The 27,203-nt window shown below is 35.7% G+C and overlaps 3 protein-coding genes across 7 annotated transcripts; 1 reads left to right on the forward strand and 2 right to left on the reverse strand.

Moving 5' to 3' along the window:
- The first annotated feature begins 9,625 nt into the window (after positions 1–9,625).
- On the forward strand, positions 9,626–16,283 carry LOC108323421 (ribosome biogenesis protein BOP1 homolog). Its single transcript, XM_017555876.2, has 18 exons — positions 9,626–10,086; positions 10,180–10,314; positions 10,414–10,497; positions 10,598–10,752; positions 11,515–11,632; positions 11,748–11,849; positions 11,947–12,103; positions 12,218–12,326; positions 12,401–12,503; positions 12,617–12,767; positions 12,850–12,982; positions 13,098–13,204; positions 13,450–13,520; positions 13,616–13,676; positions 14,210–14,437; positions 14,545–14,629; positions 15,052–15,230; positions 15,806–16,283. Exons 1-18 carry the CDS (start codon positions 9,973–9,975, stop codon positions 15,889–15,891), a joined length of 2,178 nt encoding a protein of 725 aa, XP_017411365.1. The 5' UTR covers positions 9,626–9,972; the 3' UTR covers positions 15,892–16,283.
- A 1,004-nt stretch (positions 16,284–17,287) lies between these two features.
- Positions 17,288–19,566, reverse strand: LOC108332843 (nifU-like protein 2, chloroplastic). Of its 2 annotated transcripts, none has more exons than XM_017568146.2 (4): positions 19,342–19,566; positions 19,151–19,250; positions 18,544–18,854; positions 17,288–17,631 (listed from the first exon to the last, which is right to left on the reverse strand). In XM_017568146.2, exons 1-4 carry the CDS (start codon positions 19,423–19,425, stop codon positions 17,443–17,445), a joined length of 684 nt encoding a protein of 227 aa, XP_017423635.1. In that variant the 5' UTR covers positions 19,426–19,566; the 3' UTR covers positions 17,288–17,442. The 2 variants fall into 2 exon arrangements, with proteins under 2 accessions (XP_017423635.1, XP_017423638.1); XM_017568149.2 differs by having other exon boundaries at positions 18,544–18,851; positions 19,342–19,563.
- An 831-nt stretch (positions 19,567–20,397) lies between these two features.
- Positions 20,398–27,184, reverse strand: LOC108339846 (WEB family protein At3g51220). 4 transcript variants are annotated; one of them, XR_008249745.1, is made up of 4 exons: positions 26,833–27,170; positions 21,236–21,414; positions 21,045–21,144; positions 20,398–20,723 (listed from the first exon to the last, which is right to left on the reverse strand). XR_008249745.1 is itself a non-coding variant. In XM_052878735.1 (2 exons), the coding sequence occupies exon 2, from the start codon at positions 22,370–22,372 to the stop codon at positions 21,737–21,739; it is 636 nt and encodes a 211-aa protein (XP_052734695.1). In that variant the 5' UTR covers positions 22,373–22,485; positions 26,833–27,174; the 3' UTR covers positions 21,555–21,736. The 4 variants fall into 4 exon arrangements, 1 of the variants encoding a protein (XP_052734695.1); XM_052878735.1 differs by lacking the exons at positions 20,398–20,723; positions 21,045–21,144; positions 21,236–21,414 and adding an exon at positions 21,555–22,485 and having other exon boundaries at positions 26,833–27,174; XR_008249744.1 differs by lacking the exons at positions 20,398–20,723; positions 21,045–21,144; positions 21,236–21,414 and adding an exon at positions 24,392–24,939 and having other exon boundaries at positions 26,833–27,184.
- Positions 27,185–27,203: the final 19 nt, after the last annotated feature.

A 27,203-nucleotide genomic window follows, 5' to 3' on the forward strand; every position in this document is an offset into this window, starting at 1 on the left:
TATATGATTGAAATTGTCCTAAATGTGTAAAAGACTTATTTATATAAAATGTATTGATAAACTTATTTAATTATTATATTGATAAACTTCAATAATTCCTTTGTTCGTTTAATCAATTATATTTTCAAATTTATATAATAATTTTGATATAATAGTTTAATGAATACATGAAATGAGTTTTTTTAATGTGTTTCATCATATTCATCTAACTATTGGATAAAAAGCACAGTGTATTTTTTTATGTTTACTATAATTTGTTTAATCCATATATTAACAAACAAACAATATATATGGTTAGAGTTATTTAATTAAAACATTTACACACTTATACAAAATTATATGTATACATATATATATATATATATATATATATATATATATATATATATATATGATTTATGTTAATTTTTTGTATTATACAACATTATTTTAATTTTTACATAATAAAAATATGAGAAATATTCAACAATAAAAATATTTATATAATAATTAAATATAAAAATGATAAATACAACTTTTTTATTGACATTGTTTTTGCAAAAAAAAATTATTACATGACAGTTCTTGTGAGACCCTAGATATTTAACGCACCAAATCCCACACTCTGAACCCCATTTAATGCACTGTACCACGTCAAAACCCACTCACCTCCACTCTGCATGCGCCGGCCATGTGTCACCGAGGGAACGTCCAAAAACGTTAGTGGAAAACAAGTGGCAGGCAGAGAATGGACGTTCGTCCTGCGTGGGAAGAGAAAAATATTTTCTGGAAACCTCTTCTCCATTCCTTGCATGCTTCATCTTCTTCCTAGAAAATCTGAATTAAAATCCTCCAACTTCTCTCTAAAACTTACTCACCTTCTCTCTAAGATAACTCACCGTCATCCACTCCGATTCCATTTCAGATACCGTAGAAACATTCCCTGCACCGTGAGCGTCGTTCTGAACCGAACAGAACTGAGATCTGAACTGGTAAGTTCTCGTCTCTGAATATTCGTCCATTTAGTTCATGCGAACCAAATTCTGGTTGCATGCATGGGTTAGAGGTCTGATCTAATTACGATTTTTGGTATGTTAAATTTAGTGAAAGTTGTTGAGTAACTCCTTGGATAGAAAGCTGTGAGAGAACGAGCGAGACCCTTGCATTTGGAAGTGCACTATTGAACCAGGTAAGGGAAGCTTTAGTAATTTAATTTAATACTTGTTTGATGTGTATGAAATGCCTGAAGTATACTGGATGTCTGAAATGTATGAAATATTTGATGTTTAAGTATGCATGAACGAGCATGGTTGCACTGGATGTATATGAGGAATATTGTTTGGAACTGTATGCTGAGAATGAAACGTGTGATTTGGAATATGATTAAGTTTCTGTATGGTTGGGGATGATAATATGAATTTTGTAATGTATGAGATTTATGGTGAAGAGAAATTGTAAGTTATGAATCGTATGAAAACTGTAAAGTTATTGTAAACTGAAAAATCTGGAAAATATCATGTTCTCTGCTTGATAAAATACGCTCGTCCTTGTACGGTCATATACCGTTCGGTTTCTCTAAAATTGATTTAGAGTGAAATTCTTTCATTTGGAAAGGATTCTGTCTTAGAACGAGCGTCCCCATTTGAATTGCTAATTGAGCGTTCGTCCTAAGTGGCGTTCGGTCTTAGACCGAACGCTCGTTCAAAAAGATAAATGATAAGTAGCGCTCGTCCTTATGTCGAGCGTTCGTCCTTGATAAGTAGCGCTCGCCCTTATGTCGAGCGTTCGTATTTGATAGCGTTCGACCTTCTGTCGAGCGTTCGTCTTTGATAGCGTTCGACCCTCTGTCGAGCGTTCGTCTTTGATAAGCGTTCGGCCTTATGTCGAACATTCGTCTTAAACGGCGCACGGTATTCTACCAAGCGTTCGTCCGAAATAGTGCTCGGCCTTATAACGAGCGTCCGTTCTAAATCGCGCAAGGTCTCCTATCAAACTTTCGTACTAATTGAATAATTATTGATTTTTAAATAGCGTTCGTCCTGATCTCAAATAGCGTTCGTCCATACAGTTAATTAACGTTCGTCTTTTTAGAGAAGTGTAACTAAGATTGAAAATGTGATGTTGTGGGAATTATAAAATGTGCGAACCATATATGAGATGAAATTATGATTTTGGAATTTGAACGAGCGTTCCAGGGAGGAACGTCTCTCTGATCTGAATATGAGAAATTGTGTAGTATGACCATGGTAAAATCGCTGATGGCTGATCATCCTGATATTCCGTGAGTGCTCGTCCTCATGTAGAGGGGAGTAGGTCATGTGTGGGAATGGCAGGAGACCCTAGCCCTATTGAGTACTTTGAGGCTGATAGGGTTAACCTCGGGTGGCAGCTGATGGATGGTTCCAGTTACTACATCACCCGGGTGCACGAACGCCTACGGTTACATGGATTCATACAGTCCGGACGGTCGTCATTTATAAGAGTTGGATAATTTATTCTATCGTGATTCATTGATGTATGTCGTGTGTGTTAATTTCTGATGTTAAATTGTATGTGAAATGTATGAATTAAATTACCTAAGCTTACCCTTGCAATTTCCTGGTGTTGTCTACTGGTTATGTACGTCCGTCTTGTCAATGCAATGATCATCCGTTGTGGATGTGAGCAGATGGTGAGGCGCCACTTGAAGATATGCTGGAAGGAGAAAATTTGGAGGACGCCAACCTAGTCGAGGTGGAGGTTAAAGCCGAGCAGTAGATCGCTCGCTCTTTAGTAGCTGTTAGTGGTTTTATTAATCTTTTAGGACGTTCGGTTATTTATTTTGTAAAACCGTTCGTTGTTAGCGTTCGCTGTTTTTGGACTTGACTTTTGTAACGCTACAATTCAAGCCGTTCGGCTTTTGATCTCTGTTAGTTGTAAAGACTGTTTACTGTCACTGTTAATTGTAATTAATTCTAATTAATGGTAATTACTATTTATTGGGATGTTACATTAGTGGTATCAGAGCAGTTTTGTTCTTTTAAGGACAAGTAGGGTTATGAGTACACTATGATTTCGTTGTGTGCTTGTATTGTGTTTAATGAGTTATGAAATTATTTAACTCTTGAACATAACTAACGTACGTTTTCTCTGTGTCCAGAGATTCACATGGCACCTAGACTTCCTCCGCCACCCCAGCCCAACGAATCGGATACATCCAACAACGCTCGGTTGTTGGAGACGGTGATCGACAGACTTCAGCAGCAGAATACCACCCTTATGGAACAGAATGTTACCCTGATGCAGCAAAATCAAGCAGCTATGCAAAGTTTGGAAGCTTCTCGATCCAACTCTGAGGCGACGCAGCGGCAGTTAATGGAGATATTGGCCGCAACCAGGGGCGCGGCTGGAGCGTCCTCTTCTAACGCTGCTCCACCTACTGCTGAGTGGAGTTTAGAGAGTTTTCTCCAACATCGTCCGGCCAAGTTTAATGGGAAGGGCATTCCGGACGAAGCGGATCAATGGCTAAGAGACATGGAAAGGATTTATGATGCTAAAAGATGTCCAGATGACAACCGTTTGGCATTCACAGAGTATTTGTTAACGGGAGAAGCTAGCCATTGGTGGTCAAGTATGAAGATATTATTGACCGAAGCTCAAAGTCCAATTTCCTGGGAGGTTTTCAGGGCTCGTCCAAAACGGGGTTCGACCATTTGGTCGACCAATTTTTGAACGTTCGGTATTTTTCTGAACGTTCGCCCAAATTAGCCAAATTTCTGAACGTTCGGTATTTTGTGAACGTTCGCCCAAAGTAGCAAAATTCTGAACGTTCGGTTTTTGTTATGAGCGTTCGCCCCAAACGGCCAAATTTGGACGTTCGTCCACATGGCTCGGCCAAAATATGCTGAGCGTTCGGTCTCCAGTTTGACGAGCGATCGCGTTCGTCCTTCCATATGAGTGTCGCGTTCGTCCTTCCATATGAGTGTAGTGTTCGTCCTTCAATTTGAGTGTAGCGTTCGTCCTTCAATTTGAGTGTAGCGTTCGTCCTTCCATATGAGTGTAGCGTTCGTTCTTCAATATGAGTGTAGCGTTCGTCCTTTCGTAAGAGTGTCGCGTTCGTCCTTCCAAATGGTATAGCGTTCGGCAGTAGAGATATCGTTAGACAACGTTCGTCCAGATTGCTTAGACAACGTTCGTCCAGATTGTTCAGAAATGACGTTCGTCCCAGTGTTCAGAAATGACGTTCGTTCTAATAGTGTTCGTCGTGGTGTTCGGAAATGACGTTCGTCCAAGAGTGTTCGGCCTGTGGTTTCGCGTTCGTCCAGATTGTTTTGTTGACGTTCGTCCCAGTATGTTCGGCCTGTTGTTTGGCGTTCGTCCAGTAGCGTACGTCCAAACAGAGTAGTGTTCGTCCAGTAGCGCTCGGCAGATGGCATTTGGTGAATAGTATTAAACATAATGAAAATTATATATAGGATTAATCTCCCTTATGTTAAACACACATAGGGTTCTCTATTTATAATAGAAAAAATATGGGCTAAGCCCAAAATACAAATAATAAATATTAATAAACTAACTGAAAGATAAACTGAACTCCCCCTCAAACTAGAGCATACAAATTGTATGAACCAAGCTTGAAATAACTAAACTAGGTTTTCAACTTCAAAAAATGTATGAAGGAGAGCAGCAGAGAAGGAGACAATAAACACTTCAACTTCAGAAGTGGATGAAGGAGAGCAGCGGAGAAGGAGGCAATACACATTTCAACTTCAGAAGTGGATGAAGGAGAGCAGCGAAGAAGGAGGCAATACACACTTCAACTTTAGAAGTGGATGAAGGAGAGCAGCGGAGAAGGAGGCAATACACACTTCAACTTCAGAAGTGGATGAAGGAGAGGCGAAACCCTCTACTACAGAGGCAAAACCCTCTATAGCAATACAGAAAGAAGAAGGAGGTCCGAAGATGCAGAAACATGCGACGAGAAGAAGACAGATTTCGATGCCAGCAATGGCTGCTATGGAAGGTCTAAACAGAGAGAGGGAGGTTCGGTGATTCAGAGGAGGCAGTGGTTTCTAGGAGACTTGTCTCTGATTCTGGATATTTTTAGGGGCTGCCGGCGGCCATGACGGCCGGCCACCGGCAGACAGCAAAGATCACCGGAAGAGATCAGAAAACCTGCTCTGATACCATGTTAAACATAATGAAAATTATATATAGGATTAATCTCCCTTATGTTAAACACACATAGAGTTCTCTATTTATAATAGAAAAAATATGGGCTAAGCCCAAAATACAAATAATAAATATTAACAAACTAACTGAAAGATAAACTGAAAGATAAAAGATTTAATATTTCTAACAGTATTCAGCCCAATGATGTTCCGCTAAATAGTGTTCGACTCTAAGTTCCCTTGCTTTTCGGTTGGATTAAATGTGCAAATATTTAGAATGAATACTCTAATGTAATTTATGTGAAAATATGTGAATGTATGAAATGTGATAAATTACTGTGATGATCTGATTGTAAATGTAAATGATGAATTTGCGAATGATTCGGAAATCTCGGGGAGAGATGGATGAAAGTGGTTATGTGGAATATTGTGGTTGTTTCTGTATAATTGTATGGAGCTTTGAAATGGTATGTCTATCCCTAAACTCAAAGCATTGTTCATACTCAAGTAGAGAAGAACAATGTAAGTGGTGAGAGTAGAGGGAGGTCCTCGTCTATAGTCTTTGAATTTAGACATAGACAGATTGGGGGATTCACCTTGCTAGTGTTGGAGAAAGACCAGTTGAACTATGCAAGTGCAAAGACGACCAATAGTTCGACAATTATACAAATCCGGATGAGTCGTGTGAATGTGTGAGTTGTGGTTTAATGAGCATGCCTAAATTGTTCTTTATATGAATCCATGTATGATAACATGCTTTTTATATCTAGCTCACCCTTGCATTGTTTGTGTTGTGTGCTGTTTGAATATGTTTCTTTAGCGATGATCATCCACTTGGATGGGAGCAGATGTTGTCGAGGAGAGTCCTTTGGAGCAAGAGGTGGAGAATACTGAGGTTGCGGAGTAGTCTTCTTAAGAATTTCCTATTTGAACACATGTAGTGTTCGAATCTATAAACTGTTTAAGTTTAAATTTTCAGTTTCTTTTATTTTGGATGACTGTAATTTCGCACTTAAATTACACGTCGTATTCTGACTGTTCTCTATATTTGAATGATGACGTCTTTATTATGTAATATTTGTTATTATATAATTGGGATGTTACATGTAACATCCCAAAAATACGGTAATTACCATAATTCAGAATTAATTACGATTAACAGTTAACAATGCAGTCTTTTCATTACTAAAAACGAAAACAGAAGCCGAACGGCTCCTGTACAGAGTTACAAGAGTTAGGACGAACGGTTTTACATTAATAGATCAAGGTTCAAAAGCCGAATGGCTTTGATACAAAATAACGAGCGTATTTCATAAACAGGAGTGAACTAAAACGAACGGTTTTACAAAGGAAATAACCGAACGTCTAAAATAAACAAAACGAACGTCTAAAACAAAATCTAAGACGAACGTTCTACTCCTCCGCTTTCACTTCAACTTTAACTAAGTTCTCTTCCTCGATAACTTCCTCCAGGGTAGCCTCGCCTTCTGCTCACATCCACACGGATGATCATTGCAAGACAGGACGAACATACATAGACAATGGACAAAACAAGGAAAAACGAAAGGGTAAGCTTATATAATTTAATTCATACAAACACACATACATTTGACATTTCAGTTTACACATACAGCAAGTAACTTAGCATATAATAACATAAAAATATACATATATATAAGACAGACCGTCCGGACTGTATGAACCATGTAGTTACAAGCGTCCTTGCACCCGAGTGGTGTAGTAACTGATCTAATCTCATAGCTGCCACTCGAGGTTAGTCCGTTCTTACATCGCTCATGTTAACTTATGGACTAAGGACCTTCTGCCGTTCCCACACATGACTACCCTCCTCTACATGAAGATGAGGGTCACGGAACATCAGGATGGACAACGAGTCTTAACTTATCCATGTTCATACTTTACCAAATTTAATATTTAACATATCTGAGACGTTCCTCCTTGGAACGCTCGTCCAAAATCCAATATCATAATATCACTCCATATGGCGTTCACACTTTAAATTAGCATAATTCATCATCTTTTACATCTTTAGATTTAAGAGCATAAAAGACGAACGTTACGTTCTTTGAAGGATTAGGACGAACGTCCAAATAAGGCACTGGATGAACGAACGTGACTCTCTATTCGGTCAGTTAAATGAACTAACACAATTGAATGTATACTGATACTTAGAAAAATTTCATAATAAAGATCTTGGATCAGATTTAATATAAGAAGAATGGTCAATAATACTTAGAAATTTTCTTTAAAGAAGTTTGCATAGGAAATATTGATTCTAGTATTTAAACGAACGTAAAGAAAATGAATATTTAATACTTTGAACGAACGCTAATTTATCCAAGTGGTTATTCAATATTACGAGCGCTTGGTATGTGACCGAGCCCCGATTATGACGAACGCTAAGTAGATGACCGAGCCTCAATTATGACGAACGCTTGGTCTAAGACTGAGCGCTCTTTAGGACGAACGTTCGGTATAAGACCGAACGATATTTAGGACGAACGTCCGGTATAAGACCGAACGTTATTTAGGACGAACGTCCGATATAAGACCGAACGTTACTTAATTCAGTATTATTTAATTTAAGACGTACGACCGCTCTATGCTGAGCCGAACGCTCAACATAGTAATTCAATGAAAACGCTCGTTCTCAAATCGAACTTTTCCTAAATGAGAGAATTCTACTCTAAGTCTTTTTCAGGGAAACCGAACGGTATAAGACCGTACGATTGACGAACGTATTTTATCATAGTAAGATTTATCATATCCAGATTTTTTTCCAACTATCTTAACTCAATATTTCTCATATAATTCATACTTTACAATTTCATATCAACATAAATTTCCAGACTTTATACAATTCACATTAATCATTCATATTCATACGTATCAAACATGCTCATACATCGCAGCCAACATATACTCTATTCATTCAGTTCAACAACGCTCATTCATGCATACTAAATCAACATAGTTCTCATACATACAGTTCATATCATACGTTCATGATTCATACAAGTATAAATTAAATTTATAAGCTTCCCTTACCTGGATATCAGTGTACGTCCTAAGAGTATGACTTTAACTTGTTCAACTACGGCTCTTTATACTCAACGGTCACTTAAGTTTCTTCAACTAATCTAACCAAAGAAATGTAAAAGATATCAACTCCTACCCTTGCATGCAACTAAATCTGGGTTCGCAAGAATATCCAGAAACGAACGCCTAAGTCGGGAGACTTACTGCTTTCAAAATCGAGATTGATTCGGTCCAAAATGAAGCTCACAGCTGGACGAACGTTCCTACGGTGCTGCAAGTTGATCGGAGAAGAGTTGTGAGATTTTTCAGTAGAGAGAAGTTGGGAGTTCTAGAGAGAAGTTGGAGAAGATGAAGAGTTAAGTTCTGAGTTTGGGTGGGGAAGATGCATGCAGAGGAGAGTGGAGTGTTTTTCTGAAAAACCCAGTTCTGCTCCACAGTCGAGAACGAACGTCCACTCCTCGTCCGCCACGTGCATTCCACTTAACGCTTTCCAGATTCCTCTCGTCGTGACACCTGGTTCGTTAGTCAACTGTCGCGCTCTCCGAATGACACGCAGTCTGCACAGCGCTCGGCATTCCAGGCTCCATGCAGCGCAACACCTGGCGTCCGCTATTGAAATGCTTCTTCCTGCAGCTGCCACGTACGTTGTTGAGGTGTCTCATTCTCCAGCTGCCACGCGTACTCCAGCGTACGTCATTTTCCAGGGTCTCACATTACAAAATCTTAGTATTAAAATAATTAATACTTTAAATTAAGTTGATCATTAATAATTTATTAAATAAAAAATAATTATAAAAATGAAATAATAAAATAAAAACGAAATAAATACATAAATAAATACGAGATAACTAAGTCTGTCTTTGTTTTTCTTATTTCTATCTCAATATATATATGAAAATAATATTAATAATTGTAGTTACATTATTAAAAAAGGTAGCCACTTTTTACTATTTAGATATATATTTTTTATTTTAAATTGTAATTAGAAGTTTAACAAAAATATTAAACACGTATGTCTTTTATATATTAGAAATACATGTGTACGTGTCTATTTTTTATAATAAAAGAATTATTATTATTATAATAATGATTAAAATACAAATATTATTGAATTATAAATATTTTTGATAAAAAAAAGTGAGTTGTTTTTTGTTTTTTTGTCGTGGAAATAATTTTTTTACCACGAGTATTTATTTAATTTAAAAATCAATTACTTCAAAAATAAAAGTAAACAGCATTGCATAAAAAAAGGAAGTAAAAGGCAGCCTTCGTCAATGTTAATAAATTATCTACTGTTTTATTTAAAACATAATTAAAGGTAAAATAAGAATAAAAGATAAAACTATTTATATATTTCATTATAAATTTAAAACATAATTAAAAAATAAAATCAGAATATAAAATATATACATTAAAAATGTAAAAAAAGGAAAAAATGAAGAATTATATAATTTCATAAAACTTAACTTTATTAAGATGTTAACATTAAACCTTACAGCAAACAATTAAAACTAAATCAACAAAATTATGTAATTTAAGATTTATATATATATATTTTTACATTTTAAAGTGCAGATATATAATTTGATTTGCTTAAAAAAAATCATACTATGATTCCTATATTGCTTAGGGTACAATTTTATTTTCTAAACGCAGAGTTTTATGAAGATTGGGCCTAACAAAAAAGCAAAGGCGTGGGAAATCAAATTGCGGCTGACTGAGTAACGACTCGTAAAACCCTTTCCCTCCTCAAACAAAACCCTAAGGCGCCCTAACTTTGAAAATGAAGGGGAAGAAGAAGACGATGCCGAAAAACGACGTCCACGAAGAAGAAGCTCCATTGCCTTCTGATAAGGTTCCTTCGCCATCAGTATCCGATTCTGACTCTGACTACGAGGTGCTATTCTCAAGGAATTCTGACTTCATATAACTTTTTGTAACTGTGACTATATACTAATGCTAGTAGTGTACTTGTGTATTCTGTTTGTAGGACTCTTCTGCAGATGATGACGAATCTTCCGTCTCCCTGGATTCTCAATCTGAATCAGAGTTCGAAGAAGGTTCCCCTGAGAATGGTAGGTCCGGCGATTTAGAAGCCGAAGGAACTGAATCTTCTGTAGACGAGGTAAACTGCCTTCTGTTCTTAATAACATGGCATCTTTAGCGAGAAGGCCGCGTTGTTGCTTTTGTTACCATAAGTAATGAGTTGAAGAAATCGTTGCAGGACATTGTCAATGGTGAAGGCAGTGGAAATGAGAGCTCTGACCTCCATCAGCCAGGAGCTGAGAGTGACTCCTCCGAGGATGAGGTGATCACTGTCATTGTCTTCTGAAACAGGCTCACGTATTGGATTTTGCCTCATTCTAAGAAGCTGTGTTATGCTTACGCCATTTGTGTTCCTTTTATAGGTGGCTCCTCGAAACACTATCGGAGATGTACCTTTGAAGTGGTATGAGGATGAACCTCATATTGGATACGACATAAAGGGCAAGAAGATCAAGAAAAAGGAAAAGCAAGACAAGTTAGATTCATTTCTTGCAAATGTTGACGATTCTAAGAGTTGGTTAGTTTCATTCGTCTGTGCTACTTATTTCCTTCATTTCAATTTCCATTATTGTATTCTTTTCTTCTCATAATGCTTGTAAACACCAACACTCAACTTTACATCCATCTACTCAGTACACACAGAGAGTATGTTCCTCGATGTATATAATATTTTCTTTGAGACGTTACATTTGGTATCCTTTCTATTATTTTGAGGCCTAAATTTTGAATTAGCATTGTATTTTTTAAACCCTATGCCCCTAAGCAGAACAGATTACAATACATTAAAGAAGGTAAATTGGGTAATTTTAAATAAATAAACAGTGAAGAACTATTATAGGAAGCTGGGGAAAATAGTCAATCATTTATTCAAAATGGGTTCAACCAAATGCACACTAAATATGTCTACCAAAGTCTAATAGTGGAAAAATTGGTAGAATCCTACATGTTCTGATAGAAATACCAGGACATATAGTCTAAGAACTTGAAATTTATGGGTTTAATTTTTTCATCTTTTATATATTAGCCACTTGGTTTTGAACTTTTCCATCAGCCATGGATTACAAGATAAGTATGACCATGGTATTTTGTGGTTGGGTTACAAGGGCAAAATAGCTTGTTTTTGCACGAGTCCTATTATGAAATTATTTCTTATTGGTTTCCTTTTCTCTTGTTATAAGTATAGCACGTACATCTGTGGGGGAATATTATTTTATAGTTTGTTAATGTTACTGTCCTTCCAGAAACATATTTGATCTTTCTACATTCTTAAACATTGAAGGCGGAAAATCTATGATGAGTACAATGATGAGGTAGTTGAGCTGACAAAAGATGAAATCAAACTTGTCCGTAGACTGCTCAAGAACCAGGCACCACATTCTGACTTTGATCCTTATCCGGTATGTGTTTAGTTTCCATCTTATTTTAATTTTTAGGGATTTTGAGTACAATTTTAAATATAATTAGTGTGCACAGTTTTCTTCCTAAATTTTATCTCTCCTATGTAATATTCAGGATTATGTTGACTGGTATAAATGGGAAGATGCCAAGCATCCATTGTCTAATGCTCCTGAACCAAAAAGGAGGTTTATTCCTTCAAAGTGGGAAGCTAAAAAGGTAATCATTCCTTTGTTTACTAATGTGGAGATGTTCAGGAGGACATTGGAAACAAATTGATTTTTCTTATCACTTTTAAACTTCCGTGATTCTACAGGTTGTACAATATGTTAGAGCAATTCGCAAGGGAACAATTACTTTTGACAAACCAAAAGAGGAAGATGGTCCATATCTCTTGTGGGGAGATGATTCTGGTTCGACAGAAAAATCAAATCATTTGGCTTACATTCCTGCCCCTAAGCAGAAATTACCTGGTATTAACCGCGACTTACATTTTGGAGAGCCAAAATCTACTAATAGATAATATTTGTTTTTGCTTCAGATTTTTGGTGTACCTTGGTGATTGATAGCATAATTTCATTTTGTAGGCCATGATGAATCTTATAATCCTCCTTTAGAGTACATTCCAACTCAAGAGGAGATAAATTCTTATCAATTGATGTTTGAGGAAGACCGTCCTAAGTTTATTCCAAAAAGGTACTTTGTTTCAGGGCAAACGTTTTTACTCCCTTCTTTCTGTAGTGTCGGGCTAATAAATCATACTTGGTCAGGTTTACGTCTATGAGGAGCATCCCTTCATATGAGAATGCTATGAAGGAATCCTTTGAACGTTGTTTGGATCTGTACTTGTGCCCTCGAGTTCGGAAAAAGCGCGTGAGTGAAATATCTGTCAGAGAACTAGTTTACTGATTTGATTTTTGGTGCGAATGTGTGTATACTATAATTGGTATAATTTGTTCACTTTTTCTTTTCTTTCTGTGTTCTAGCTTAATATTGATCCTGAATCTTTAAAGCCAAAGCTTCCGAGTCGAAAGGAGCTTAAGCCTTATCCCATAACATGCTATATTGAGTATAAAGGCCATGAAGATGCTGTTACATCAATTTCCATTGAAGCTTCAGGGCAATGGATGGCTTCAGGTATGAATATTGATGACATATATTGCTGTTTCAATTTATGAAGGATGGAGATGGGTCTCTAACTTTTCTGCTATTTGCTCAGGTTCAAGTGATGGAACTGTCCGTGTCTGGGAGGTTGAAACTGGCAGATGTCTTAGGCGGTGGGAAGTTGGTGAAGCTGTCAGCTGTGTTTCCTGGAATCCTCTGCCTGATATGCATATTCTAGCTGTTTCTGCGTAAGTCTGATTTTATTGGCTATTAAGAGTCATATACCTTTTGTTCTATAAAATTCTTAATGTTTATATATGGTTTGATTGTGAAAATAAATCAATGGTAAATATTTGGTTTTAGGGGACAAGATGTACTTCTACTGAACACTGGTTTGGGGGATGAAGAATTGCAAAACCAGATTAAGGAGCTTCTCTGGATTGACTCTTCAACAGCATCAGATGACTCTGGTCAGTGCTTTTGTCACTTTGGTTTTGATCTAAACATTCAATAGAAGGCTCCAAGAGATCCAAACTCTCAAGTTGGCCTATGAACCCCAACTGAGCTTTTTATTGGAAGGGGGATCGGCTTAAAGTTTAAACCTAACTGGTCACTTGGGTGAATGTTGATTTGTTATTTATATCAATGCTTATGAGATTTTATGTCCCAGAATCGTGGTTTTGTTTTGTTTTTCTAATCATGCTTGAGTTTGCAGGTGATAAAGCACCTAGTGTAAGCTGGCTTAAAGATGACAAACATATGGGTTTAAGGTTAAGGCACTTCAAGGTATTTTCACATTTGTTTCCATTTCCATCTTGGTTCACTTGTTGATTGAATTTCTGTAGTTGTTCAATTAAACATTTGTAGATTTGTTTTTGCAGACAGTTACTGCTGTAGAATGGCACCGGAAAGGTGACTACTTTTCAACAGTGATGCCAACAGATATCCTTTTTAAGTGTTTCTTCTGATCAATTTATGCATACCTAATTATTCATTGGTTTATTGCTCAACACTACATGTCCCTGGTGATGATTGTTTATGATTTTTTTCCTTTATATTTTTGGTATATTATTGACTTTTGTTATTGTTGGGTGTATGCAAATAAATGTGCACGTGCTTTCATTGCACAAATATTAGTGCAACATATCTTGATGGCAAGGGAATCTTATTTTGTTCAACACAGCATTAGGCATGGCTGACTTTTAACTTCAATTAGAATAAACATAACCTTTTGGCCTTGAGCTGCTCTTTGTCGTGTTATTCCTCCTGTTGCATGCCATGCATCATTAATGGCTGTGTTTAGAATGTGGTTTCTTTTACCTATGGAATTTACTGAAAACAAATCGTATTGAAATAGTTCTTGATTACCAAATTTTTAGCTGAATTGTTTTCTGACTGAATTATATGAAATTTAGAGGGATATAAATATATTAAACTAAGGGGTTGGTTGGTTTTTTCCTTGACAATTTCTTTACGTGAGTCCAGAGCAGTTTTGATACACCAGTTATCCAAGAAGCTTACGCAAAAACTTCCTTTCAAATTGCATGGACTTGCTGTTAGGTCAACCTTCCATCCATCCCGTTCCATCTTCTTCGTTTGTACGAAAAAGAACGTTCGTGTGTATGATTTATTAAAAACTAAGGTCATAAAAAAGCTTGATACTGGGCTTCGTGAAGCCTCGTCTATTGCAGTTCATCCTGGAGGTATGATTATTGTTGTCATAGAATTATATTGTAATCACTTCCTCTTCTACGCATAAAATGCAGAATGTTACTCATCATAATTGTTTGTCTGTATGTATTCCATGCAGGTGATAATTTAATTGTGGGTAGCAAAGAGGGCAAGATGTGTTGGTTTGACATGGACCTTTCATCTAAACCATATAAAATTCTTAAGTAAGTATTTTTTTGTCTGCTAATTGAAGGAATGCAAACTCGTTACTTTTTTGTGAACGCACAACTTATTATATAGTATTGGGCTATAAAGCCTTCCATGTCCTTTACCAATTTGTGTGGTAGCTGATTAGAAAATTAGCTATGCCAGTGAATGTGTCAAATTATGTTGATGTTATATTATGATAACAGCTCCCCCATTCATTATGTTTAAATTACAATTTCCTGTTTAATTGGGATATCGTTTGAAATTTTAAAGTTATTATAACATGATGAGTTCCCTTTGTGTTAGCATGGCCACTTCATATATATTGCTACAAAATTTCATTATTTGAAAAAACTAAACTAACAGGGCGTATAGGACATAAAATAACTATGGTGTATTTTTTGTATTGGTCAATGGTTTAATAATTTTATTGTTGCAGGTGTCACCCAAAAGATATCAACAATGTCATCTTTCACCGCACATATCCATTATTTGCTTCATGTTCGGATGACTGCACTGCATATGTTTTTCATGGAATGGTTTATTCTGATCTCAATCAAAATCCCCTTATTGTTCCTTTGGAAATTCTTCGTGGTCATACCAGTTCAAATGGCAGAGGTGAGTCTTTATGTTAATAAATTTGGGATCCAATTTTTTTTGAAAGATCAGACCAACTTAATAAACGAGTCCAGTGTTTTAACTATCAAATCAGTTCAGGATAGAAGGATCAGAGGAGCCTAGATGTTATAGCCTTGTCTAGAAAGGGAAAAAAACAAGTCAAGCATTTGAAAACTATAAAATCAGTTTAGGATAGTACTTGGTAGGAGGATAAAAATATCCAAACTATAGTACTTTTTATGTTATAATAATGGCACAGTCTTGTTTACAGATAAATGGATACTCGTTATACTGGCTGCTTTGGTTCTAGATGATTGATTCATTAGCGTAGGAAAAATAAACAGTCTCTGAAGGATCAGTCCAACCTTCCAAGCATTTTGTTGGCCTTTGTTTTCATCTTTGTGCAATATGTAGATGTAATCTGTTGTCACGATTGCCGTTATTTGATAAACCAACCCTGAGTATGTGGTTGGTTGATGATTGCCCATTACATTCTTATCTGACAATGCATTCGAGAACAATTACTTATATGCTAAATACTTCTTGATCTTACTTGGAAGTTGTCTGCATTGCAGGGATACTAGACTGTAAATTTCACCCTAGACAGCCATGGTTATTTACAGCTGGTGCTGATAAACTGATCAAACTTTACTGTCATTAGTATAAATACGGATATACAGGCGTGTGATTGGTCGACAAAATCTAGGATGCTAGCCTGCAACTTTTCAACAATTTTGTTCCTCATTTCTTAAATAGAAAACACTGCAAGGCAAAATGAAGGGCACCCAAAATAGCGAGGTTCTTGCTCTGGTTTTTTGAATTGTTTTTGTTTTTCACACATTTGTCGTTCTAAAATCTTTAGCCGAAGTATCATTCCAGGAATTCATATCCACAAAACCTCGCTTGCGGTTAGAACTGCATTTTTTATGTAACATGTCAGGTATGAGAAACCAAATTGTTCGAAGACACCCAGCGGGATGCTATTTGAGGGAGATTGAATGTGGCATTCTGTTTGGTTGTATTATAGTTAAAAACATCGAGTAATACTGTTTACAGTTTTGTGTACCTTTTTAAAAGACGTCAATTACTGAGTTTGCAGTGTAGTGAGGCTTGCCACAAGAAATGAGCGCAATTATTCCGTGTTATGAAACACAAGATTTATTTTAGAGACTACTGGTAAATTTATATTATTGCTTTAAATCTGCGCAATTGTGTTTAAAATTGGGTTGTAGTAATTGGGTATCTCGAGTAAATTATGTTTGTACATTGCCAAATTAGGCTTCTTACCGTTCTTTGAGGAAAATGTTCGCATTAACCAAGTATCAAGACAGCGATGCAAATGATTGTTCTGAATGATAACCCACAGTTGTACTTATGAAACAGGCGTATCAGTGTGCGTAGATGGGGATTAATTAAAATTAATTTTAGAATCGAGTAATAGGAAGGAAAAAGGTGTAACTTAATTACGATGCAGTATAACATTTCTCAGTAGTAGTCTGATCAAAACGCGATTAAAATAGAAGTAATGTGTTATGATATAAAGAATTCGTTAACATGATTAGAATATCATTGGTTAGTTAGTTGATCAGATGGATTGATTAAATACTAATAGGGGATGAATGAAGTAAAGGGGAGATAAAAAATTGTTACTATAATGCATTGACTTCTTTTAGAGGGGAAACCATTTTTCCTTTTTATTCAATACAAAACTGTTTCAACTTTCAGTTTCCCTAAAGTTGGCCAGACCTGCGAAATCTCCAATAATCAAGGAGAATTAGGTTGGAGCATTGGAAAACATGATATGCAACTGATAAACTAGCTTTCATTTCTAACAAAATAGGAAAAATCAACCATCTCCGTACCTTTACTAAGGCGTTCATGATGCGTTAATGGCGACACCATATTCGGGATTTTGTGCATGCTTATTAGTTTGATCGAAAACCTAGTTAATGGAAAACAGGAGTCCAGACAAAAAATAACGATTTAATACTTAGTCGTAACCATAACAAATAAATTAAACTATAGTTTGATTACAATAGCAGAACCCCATCCACTGTAAAAGCTTGACTGACGATTTTCATAAAAAATAAAAAGAATCATTTGACAGCATATATTATAACTATACATAACATGTAACACTTTATTTCAATTAGTGTTGTACATGAAAAATTACAAGAATGCCATGATAGTTCTATTCTTTCGAAATAAAGTATCATAAAAGCTGAACAGCTGCTATGGCAGGTATTTTTTCTCGCAACTTCTGTGTAACAGCTACACGCACAGTCATGACACTAGCAGCGGGGCCTGTGATTCTGATCTTTACTATTGGCTCATCAATAGCCACCAACTCAAGAGTTCCATCAGCAGCCCCGACCAAGTAGGGCCTTATTTCCTCAAGAACCTGAACCAGTTTATATAACATTAAGATTTTCACTTCATACTAATGTTACAGAAATTATATTAGTCATTTATACAATAACTGAACAGGTCTTGCTTGATATAGAAACTTAAAAAGATAGAATAAAGTCCAGTGTTTGAACCATTTCTTACCATCTATTGACAAATATACTACGATCTTAGACCAGTCTCAATAAACACAATCCTATGCATATAACATATGAAAAACAACATATACAGTTTAACAGCCTAGCAGGATAAAGCATCTTTCTTATACTGAAATGCAGAGCTTGATATTGAGGCCTAAACCTCATTATAACAGCTAGTAGTTAAACAGAAGTATCTTTCCATCAAATAGACAGTGTACAGAACTGAGCAACATATGGGGTAAAGACTTCAATGTGCAACAGATTTTGTATCATATTAATGGGAATCACGGGAGGGTCTTAATGTGTGTAAATCATTACTAAACTTACCCACAAATAACAAAAGCATTCTTCACGAAAAATGTTTAACCTTTTCCCAAATTGTTTGAATTCCACAGATGACTTCCATCAACTAACTTGATTACAATGTAATATACAAAAGTTACCAATATTTATCATTCAATTATTTTTTGTCAGATATATTCGTATATCCGCTAGATTGTTTCAAAGAAATCCCAAGAAACATAAAAAAAATATACATTTAAGTCCCACTCAATCACTATTTGCATATTCATATCCTCTAGATATACTGTTTCCCTCTCAAGTCCCTTGGTGCATGTGAACAACTGTACTTGTGCGATACCATTTGAGAGAGAAAAAAACATTCTACCAGTTTTCTCAACAAAACTACAAAAAGTTTATTTCAAATATGAATAATCCAGAAGAACCAGCGAAGTATATATATCATCTTGATAGAACACAGAACTAACCTTCTCTATGTTTTCTTCATTTAGTTCAAGACCAGTTTCTTCATCAGCTATCGGTTCAACCGCCACTATTTCAGGGATCTTCTCCATCAGTCGACGCTCAATGCCCAATTTCATTGTTGTAACAGAGCTTGGACACGAACCACATGCTCCCTGTAGCTTCAACCGCACAACATTGCCATCAATTTCATGTAAAGCCACATTTCCACCATCTGCAATGAGATACGGTCGAATTTCATCCAATACACTTTCTACATTTTCAGCAGTTAATGGCAGTTCCACAGCTGGATTCGGAGTAGCAACACACTTTACTGCTGTACGAGGATAAAGTTAACATGAGATTCGGTTCCCCAATTGTCATACAAACAAAGAATCTGAAACTGAATTTGAAATTAAAGGAAGTAATACTGACAAACTAAGGTAGCGAGAAAATAGATTACATTTTCAACTTACTAAGATTCAAAATACGTTTACATAGAGCAGCGTTTGGGTATTATGTTGAAATTAAAAAAGACAACAATTGTAATCCATGCAGGTATAGAGCTTTGAATCTGACAAATTCAATTGAAAGAAGGATACAGAAAAAGTACAGATTTTCAAAGAGACTAACCAAGGCTACGTGTAGAGCGCGATAAATGAATCCGAAAGGAAGAACGCAAAACGTTGCCCTTCCTCCTGAAAGAAGCATGCCCACCGAAAAACCTGGTTCCCTACGAAGGAAAAATTGCAAGATGAGATTAGAAAATAAGAGGGTTATTCAAAAATAATAATTCCAAAAACAAGATAAAATAAAAAAAGAACCTTTTTTGATACGAAGGAACGAGAAGATGAAGGAAGTTGTGGGGCTCTGCAGCAGGATTGAGTATTCAGCACCACAACTTGCATCCTTGTGGTCTGTCTCTTCTTCTTCTTCACAATTTTTCGACCTTTATTTTATTCTTCTGCACAAAACAATTTTTTCTTTCTTCTTCAACCTTTGATTTCTCTTCTTTCTTCCACCAATCTTTCTCCCTGTTAAATAAATTAAAATTAAAATACCTTACGGCTCTTTATTCTGCTTGTTCTTTTTGGGCCTCCTATCTAAGCCCAATTCTTTACGGGCCTCAAAACTTAACAGTCTAATAATTCATTTTTGGAATATACTGTATAATAAAGTTTTCTTCTTTTCTTTTTAAAGCACGTTTGTTTGAATTTAATAATCAATAATAATAAAATAAAGCAAGTTGTTAAGTTTTTACAGACACAAAACACTAACAATGGAGGAAAGGAGTAGACAGAATTCGGTATTCAGGAGTTCGTCAGAAAACCAACGGAAATTCGGTCCTTAGAAAATCGAATTCTAAGTTGATTTTTTCTTTTTGTTTTTAAATTAAAATTAAAATTTTTAAATAAAGAAATATAATATTTTAAGATGGAAAACGTAATATAGTAATATTGGTAGTGTTTTGTAAAATTTTAGAAGATAAATTTGTATTGATGAATTATAAAAACGAAAGTAATTTATAAGATGAATATATATTTTAGACATGATTATATAAATATTGAAAAATATTGTTTTAGTCATATTTTTTTTATTAAGAATAGGTAGTAAAAGTTATTAGTGAAAAAAATATATTAAGTACATGTAGTTAGAAAACTCATAATGGTTCATAAAATAAATGTATATTTTGGAATTACTTTAATTTTGGTTGTAAATAATTTTGTAAAATCTTTCATTTTAACAAAATAATGAAAAAAAATATGTTTCAAATGAGTTGTTTTCATTTCGGTCTTCTTTTATAGTATTATTTTTTTAATAAAATGGTACACAAGTTAAGTAGACAATAATGAATTTGAAATGTATAAATGAATAGATATTTGTAATATCAGGACGGAATCCATATTCCACCATTTGTAGAATTTCTTTCTGCAAGCTTTTCATCTTGAAATTTGCAGCATAAGAAAGTAACATAAGGTTCCATAGAAGATTTCCGACATCTTTCCTACCTAGACCAACATCTCTTAGAATTGTCTGTCCCTTGTATATGCAGAGGCCATGGCCCGGATCACTTCCCTCTGTATCGTAAATCTCGATTTCTTTAGGCGGCCATAAGCATTCTCCATGTCTTTCAAAGAACCAAAAATGCTATAATACAAAACAAAAGCTTCCACTGCTGAATTCGGAGTAGAAACACACTTTACTGCTGTACGAGGATAAAATTAACATGAGATTCGGTTCCCCAATTGTCATACAAACAAAGAATCTGAAACTGAATTTGAAATTAAAGAAAGCAATGCTGACAAACTAAATGGCAAGAAAATAGTTTGTATTTTCATTTTTTCAAAATAGATTACATTTTCAACTTACTAAGATTAAAAATACGTTTGCATAGAGCAGCGTTTGGGTATTATGTTGAAATTTAAAAAGACAACAATTGTAATCCATGCAGGTATATAGCTTTGAATCTGATAAATTCAATTGAAAGAAGAATCCAGAAAAAGTACAGACTTTCAAAGAGACTAACCAAGGCTACGTGTAGAGCGCCGTAAATGAATCCGAACAGAAGAACGAAAAACTTTGCCCTTACTCCTGAAAGAAGCATGGCCACCGAAAAACCTGGTTCCCTGCGAAGAAAGAATTGCAAGATGAGATTAGAAAATAAGAGGGTTATTCCAAAATAATAATCCCAGAAACAGGATAAAATAAAAAAAGAACCTTTTTTGATATGAAGGAACGAGAAGACAAAGGAAGTTGTTGGGGCTCTGCAGCAGGATTGAGTATTCAGCACCACAACTTGCATCCTTCTGGTCTGTCTCTTCCTCTTCTGTACAGAACTATCTTTTCTTTCTTCTTCCACCTTTGATTTCTCTTCTTTCTTCCCCAAATATTTCTCTCTGTTATGGAATAAATGGTTCTTTTCTTTTCAAAACACGTTTTCAAATATAATAAAGAAATATCATAAAATCTTGTTTAAATTTAATAATCAACATTGATCAAATTAACCAAACTCTTTATAATCAGTGTCGTAGACAAATCCAGAGAAAATGTATCACATCACATTTGGTGTGAGAACTATTAACTTTACGTGGATACATATTACCAGTTCAATTTTTACAAACACAAAAGACAAGAACAATCGAAAAAAGAAGAAAAAGACAAAGCCATAGGCATAACAGAGTGAGTAGAAATTAAGAATAAGAAGAAATAAAACATAGATTAAAAAGGAGAAGCATAAAGAGGATTGTGATGATGAGTAGTGGAAGATGATTTTCTCCTGAAAAGGAAATCCCCGACAAGAGGGATAATAGGTTTGTGTTTCCTCGTTTTTCTGGTTCCAAAAAGATGGTCGTTTTCTCCAAGACTCAGAATGTGACCCAAGCTTCGTGACTCTTCCTTCTTCCTCACCAACTCCCTTTTGTTTTTCTCATCTTCGCTGATCTCAAACCGCACCGTCTTGGTCGGCGTCGCCGCAGCTGCCTTCCCGGCGGCGGCGGCTTCGGCCTGAGCCAACTTGGACATGTTTTTGTGAAGCTGCGCGTTGAGCGTTGCCAGCGCTACCTCGGTTTCGGTGCCTCTTTCTCTGAGCAGCTTCAGCTCCGCCTTCGTTTTCTCGAGCTCTGCCTCCAGCTTCCTTATCACGTCAACGAGGTCGCCACTGTCTTGGTGAGTTTTCATCGGCGGTGGTGATGGCGACGGTGATGGAGATGGTCTGTTCACCGGAGTGCCTGATGAGAAGGGCTTCGGAGAGTATAGTTCCCCGAGGAGAAGGCGTTCGCCGAATATGGCGACGGCTTCTTTGACGGAGGTGAAGGGACGAGAGGTGTCGACGGTGGAGCTGAAATCGGAATCCATTGTTGGATGATGGATTGGAATGAGAGGGTGTAAGTAATATTTGAGGATGATCGGTTGGGTCCATTTTCTTGTTTCTTTGCTTCCACTTCAATGTTTATGGATATTGGAATTAGCTGAGAAGAGAGACATAGTGCATAAGAAAGACATCGATCATCTTATGTCGTTTTTTTAAGCCTAAGACAGATATACAATGTAATGTGTCGTTGTTCTTGAACATGACCGCCAAACTAACAACCAACAAACTAACTTTGATGTCAGAAAAATCGTATTTCTCTTCTTCTCCATAGTCTCCTTAAAATTAAAGCTTTGGTTTTTAAGTCTTGCTGCTTTTGTAGGGTTGGCGAATGGATGATTTTGAATCATTAGTCCAATCTTTCAAGTAACCGAATCAGCTTTTAGCTCTATATGCAAGTAATTCATGAACAAATGCTGCATTCAAAGATTTTCTGTTCTTCTTTGTTTCACAACACATTCTTTACAGCAGTTTTTTTAATATTTTAAATTAAATGAAAGAGTTTTTGATAAAATACTTTAAATTTTCTTAAGAAAATAATTTTTAGAAATTTTTTAAATTCTGTACATCTTCCGATCCATCTTCTTCACGTTTATTTCTGAATTTAGTTTTAATGCATGAAAATATGAATTGTTATCAATTGCTCAGAAGAACATGTAAACTTATAAGAATTTCTATATAATTCTTTAAAACAAATTATCTTCACTTTAATGATAAAAGAATCTTTCTGCAAATTATGAATTTGAATGATCCTTTTCTTTTCTTCTACTTATTTTCGACAGTATTTTTCATAATTTGATTTGGATTGAGCTGGTTTGAATGAGTATATTAGTTTCTGGATAAATATTATTTTTCATTATGCATTCGTAAAGTATTGAATTTTGTCGATGGATTTCAGTTAAATCATGCTATAAAGCATAATTAAGGTGATTAGATTTGGGCTTTCGTAAATGTTATGGATGAATATTCTAATAACACAGTATAATAAATCACCTTGATGTCGCAGTAATTGTAATTAAAAATTTCTATAATTTTAAGTTATAAATTAGACGTATTAAAAACAAATATCTGATTTACCGAGGATAAATTATATCAGACAAAATATATTTATGCTTCAGAGTTATATTTTTTAACTTATATATTCATTTAAATTATTCAATTTAAACTATCTTATCCTTTCATCTCCAATAGGATAAATCATTTATATTTTTTTAAACGTAATAATTTATCATAAATCTTTTTCTTTTCACGAGAATAACAAACTATCATTAGTAACAAATGTATTAAAACAACAATTTTTTTTAGAAATTAATAAAATGATTAAGATTAAAAAAATTTAAAAAAATATTAAATTTAAAAATAATCATTTCAAGGATAACATTAATAATATAATTATTTTAATTTTAAATAATTTTTATTCAAAAGATAAAATTGGAAAGGAAACATGGATACAAAAGAATCTTTATATGTAAGTATAATATATATTTAATGTTTTTTCTGCAAACAATATTATTAAAATTATTTTTATGTATTTATTTGAGTTATATAATACGAATAGTTTTCACTTTTTCATGATAAATAACTAAATTATAAAGTTTATATATATTTTATTTGTAATGATGAATTTAGCACTAAGAAAAAACTTTCACTTAAGTTCCTTCCTTTATCAAAACTAAAAAAATCCACTCAAAAATCATGTCCACCACTTATTATAATCACATCATGTCATTTCAGTGTTTAAAATTATATCCAGGTAATTTAGTATTGGTTCTCATCTTTAAAAATTTAATTATTGAAATTTTAAACTGTAACACCCAAAAAAGCAAAAAAATAAAAAATACATCAATTTCTTTAATATAACGTGTGAAAATATAGAAAGACAGTTTTTTAAAAAATATTTATAGAATATCTATGTGATGTTCCTCTGTATACTATACATACGATATTTTCCCTTCCCCTGTCAAAATACAATTATAATCGATAAAAGACAACACAATGAAAAATCAAACAAGAAACTAATATTTTAATTATTAAAATATGTTAATAAAATTTTAAAATATTTGTATTAATGATACGACAATATATATTCAAACATATCAAATCACTGCTTAATATGTTTCTATTGTTAAGTAAGCATCCAAATCGTTATAATGGAAATCACATTTTGGTTGACATGGAAAATGTAACGCCCCGGCAAGCGACTGCCCCCACATATCACCACCAGGCTACCGAAAAGTAAATGCATTTTGGTGATATGAGTAGCCAAATCAATCCCTTTAAGCTATCCTTCAACCGTATAGTCCCATACCTATACAGTCTCCAGATCCCTCTCATTCCGGTGTATGTTTGATTCGTCCATGTACCCCTTCCACCCGAAGCTGCCAGGAGCCGCTCCTTGTCTGTGCCTCCCTGCACCATGCCTCTTGCACCGGCGTCACTCCCCACCCTCGTCAGTGCCCGGATGTCACACATAATAACTAGTAGAAATCCTAAGCACTAGGAGCTGGGTCTTCCTCAACTTCCAAAGCTCGCTCCAAAGGTCCATCATCACCTACTGCTCACATCCAAAGGATTGGATGATCATCGCGAGGGGGAAAGCAAACACACGCAACACATACAAATGCAAGGGTGAGCTAGGTCTCAGACAATCATACAATTCATTTTAAATCAATATAGCATTTATTTCATAAAACTCATCAAGACAAACATCTTATCATGTTAAGACTCTAGACACGTCCGGACATAGAATGTATGTAGAGCTGGGGCGGGTTGTGCACTTGTGATGGCCTCTACTGCTTTGCAAAGTCATTGCCGAGGGGTTCCACCCGACCATACACAAGGCTAGTCCGTTGCCGCGGAATAGACCTCCAGTGATAGCGTCTACCCTAGGACCTCCCACTACTCCCACCACACGCGTCAATCCTCTCTAAGTGAGAATGAAAGACCGTTGGAGTGTTAGGGATAACCCCCCATATGGAAGCCTCTTACATTCATTCAATACACTAACCGATCCCACCGAGAGATCTTAATTTCACATTCAATCCGACCACTTTAAATCTCATGATATTTCTTTTGGATCAACAATGTACATCATAAACCACTTATAACCATACACTTTCAACCAATCTGGATCACATGAAGATGCATTCATAAATTGTAACCGAAATATTTAAATAATATAACACATAACAGAAAATATCACCACTGGGACGAACACTATTTGGACGAGCGCCAAAAGCCCTTGGGCGGACACTGTTTTGGACGAACGGCAAACGCACTTGGACGAACGTTATTACCGAGCACTAGGCCGAACGTCACCAAATTGATTTGGACGAACGCTACAGGGCGAACGCTAAACAACAGGCCGAACACTTCTTTGGACGAACATCATAAATCGATCTGGACGAACGCTATCTGCTGACAGCTATTATGCCGAACACAACTGCCGAACACCACTATGCTATTTGGACGGACGCTAACAAAAACTGACCGAACGCTCTGTGCCTGAATACTATAAGAACGGACGTTATCAGATCCTAGGCCGAACGCTCATAATCACATCAACACCAAGGACGAACGCTCACATCACAACCATACCAATGTCGAACGCTCAAGAGGGAAACCTAAGAATACTAAATTAAGAACGAACGCTTATACTGTCTAATACACCAAAGCCAAAAGTTTAAGATTCAAACTTAGAATTTCAAATGAAGACCGAACGCTACACTTACTACTCCACCAAAACGGACGTTCAAGCTTTTAAACTAAGAATATCAAATTATACTAATACACCCAAAGGCCGAACGTTCCAGATTTACACCTAAGAATATCAAATTTAGATCGCATGCTTAAATCACTGAAACCTCAAAACCGAAGGCTCAGAATTGCTAATACAGAAACAAGACCGAACGCTCATTAATCCACTAAAACCGAACCTTTTAAATTTGAAACCTAAGAATTCATATCAAGGACGAACGACTGCAATCACTAATATCCAATACCGAACGCTCAAGATCACTCTCTGTAATTACTGATTTAGGGACGAACGCTCAGGATTGAAATTTAATTTTACCAATATAAGAACGAACGTTCACACTAATATACAAAGACCGAACGTTCGGGATTACTTCATCAGAATACAATTTGAGGACGAACGTCTAAATTACTAATTCACAGTTTGGACGAACGTCTAAAATTCCTAACATGACCGCGAACGCTCGTTACCTTAGAATATCCTAACCGAATGCTCATACCATTTCTGCCTACGAGCGACTTGGACGAACGTTAAATTTGAAACCAAATTGGACGAACGCGATTCTGCAGATTCTGCAGAATCACAGGTTTTCCAGAAAACCAGAAAAACCTCCATTTTTAACTCTAAAGCTTTTAGGTTTCTACAAAAACAGTAAAATTAACTAATCAAAACGAAAAATCTAGCTCCCTTTACCTCTTTGAAGACTTCCTTTGTGAGATTTGTGATCCATCTCCTCCAGTCATACAGCTCCAGATCTCTTAGCAAATTCAGTACTTCTCCCCTTTCTCTCCAGATCTGGCTGCAAGAACTTCCCTCTCACCAGATGCCCAACCCAGCTCCTCCTCTATGCCCTTCAGAGTTTGTACAGCTTCCCATGGTTGCCCTTTGGACGGCTGGAAACGGGAGAAGAGTTCCCTCCCTCTGCTGCTTTCCCTCTCTCCCTCTCACATGCCAATAATCCCCCCTTCTTTTTGCCAAGCCTCCCCCGTAAAATGCCTCCTCTCCTTTTCTCCCCTTCCCTCATAATTACACTTCAATAATTGCATTAAGTGGGTGTCCCTACC

This window comes from Vigna angularis, chromosome 6 (genome assembly GCF_016808095.1).
Source record: "Vigna angularis cultivar LongXiaoDou No.4 chromosome 6, ASM1680809v1, whole genome shotgun sequence".
NCBI classification, from domain to species: Eukaryota; Viridiplantae; Streptophyta; class Magnoliopsida; order Fabales; family Fabaceae; genus Vigna; species Vigna angularis.

Excerpts from the sequence above, each read along its gene's own strand:
- LOC108323421 (XM_017555876.2), top strand. The coding sequence starts at position 9,973 with ATGAAGGGGAAGAAGAAGACGATGCCGAAAAACGACGTCCACGAAGAA. Across the intron at positions 11,633-11,747 it reads CTGACTTTGATCCTTATCCG|GATTATGTTGACTGGTATAA; the intron begins GTATGTGTTTAG and ends TGTAATATTCAG. Across the intron at positions 13,521-13,615 it reads TAAGGTTAAGGCACTTCAAG|ACAGTTACTGCTGTAGAATG; the intron begins GTATTTTCACAT and ends TTGTTTTTGCAG.
- LOC108339846 (XM_052878735.1), bottom strand. The coding sequence starts at position 22,372 with ATGGATTCCGATTTCAGCTCCACCGTCGACACCTCTCGTCCCTTCACC.
- LOC108332843 (XM_017568146.2), bottom strand. The coding sequence starts at position 19,425 with ATGCAAGTTGTGGTGCTGAATACTCAATCCTGCTGCAGAGCCCCACAA. Across the intron at positions 19,251-19,341 it reads GTTCCTTCGTATCAAAAAAG|GGAACCAGGTTTTTCGGTGG; the intron begins GTTCTTTTTTTA and ends TTTCCTTCGTAG. Across the intron at positions 17,632-18,543 it reads ATGAAGAAAACATAGAGAAG|GTTCTTGAGGAAATAAGGCC; the intron begins GTTAGTTCTGTG and ends AAACTGGTTCAG.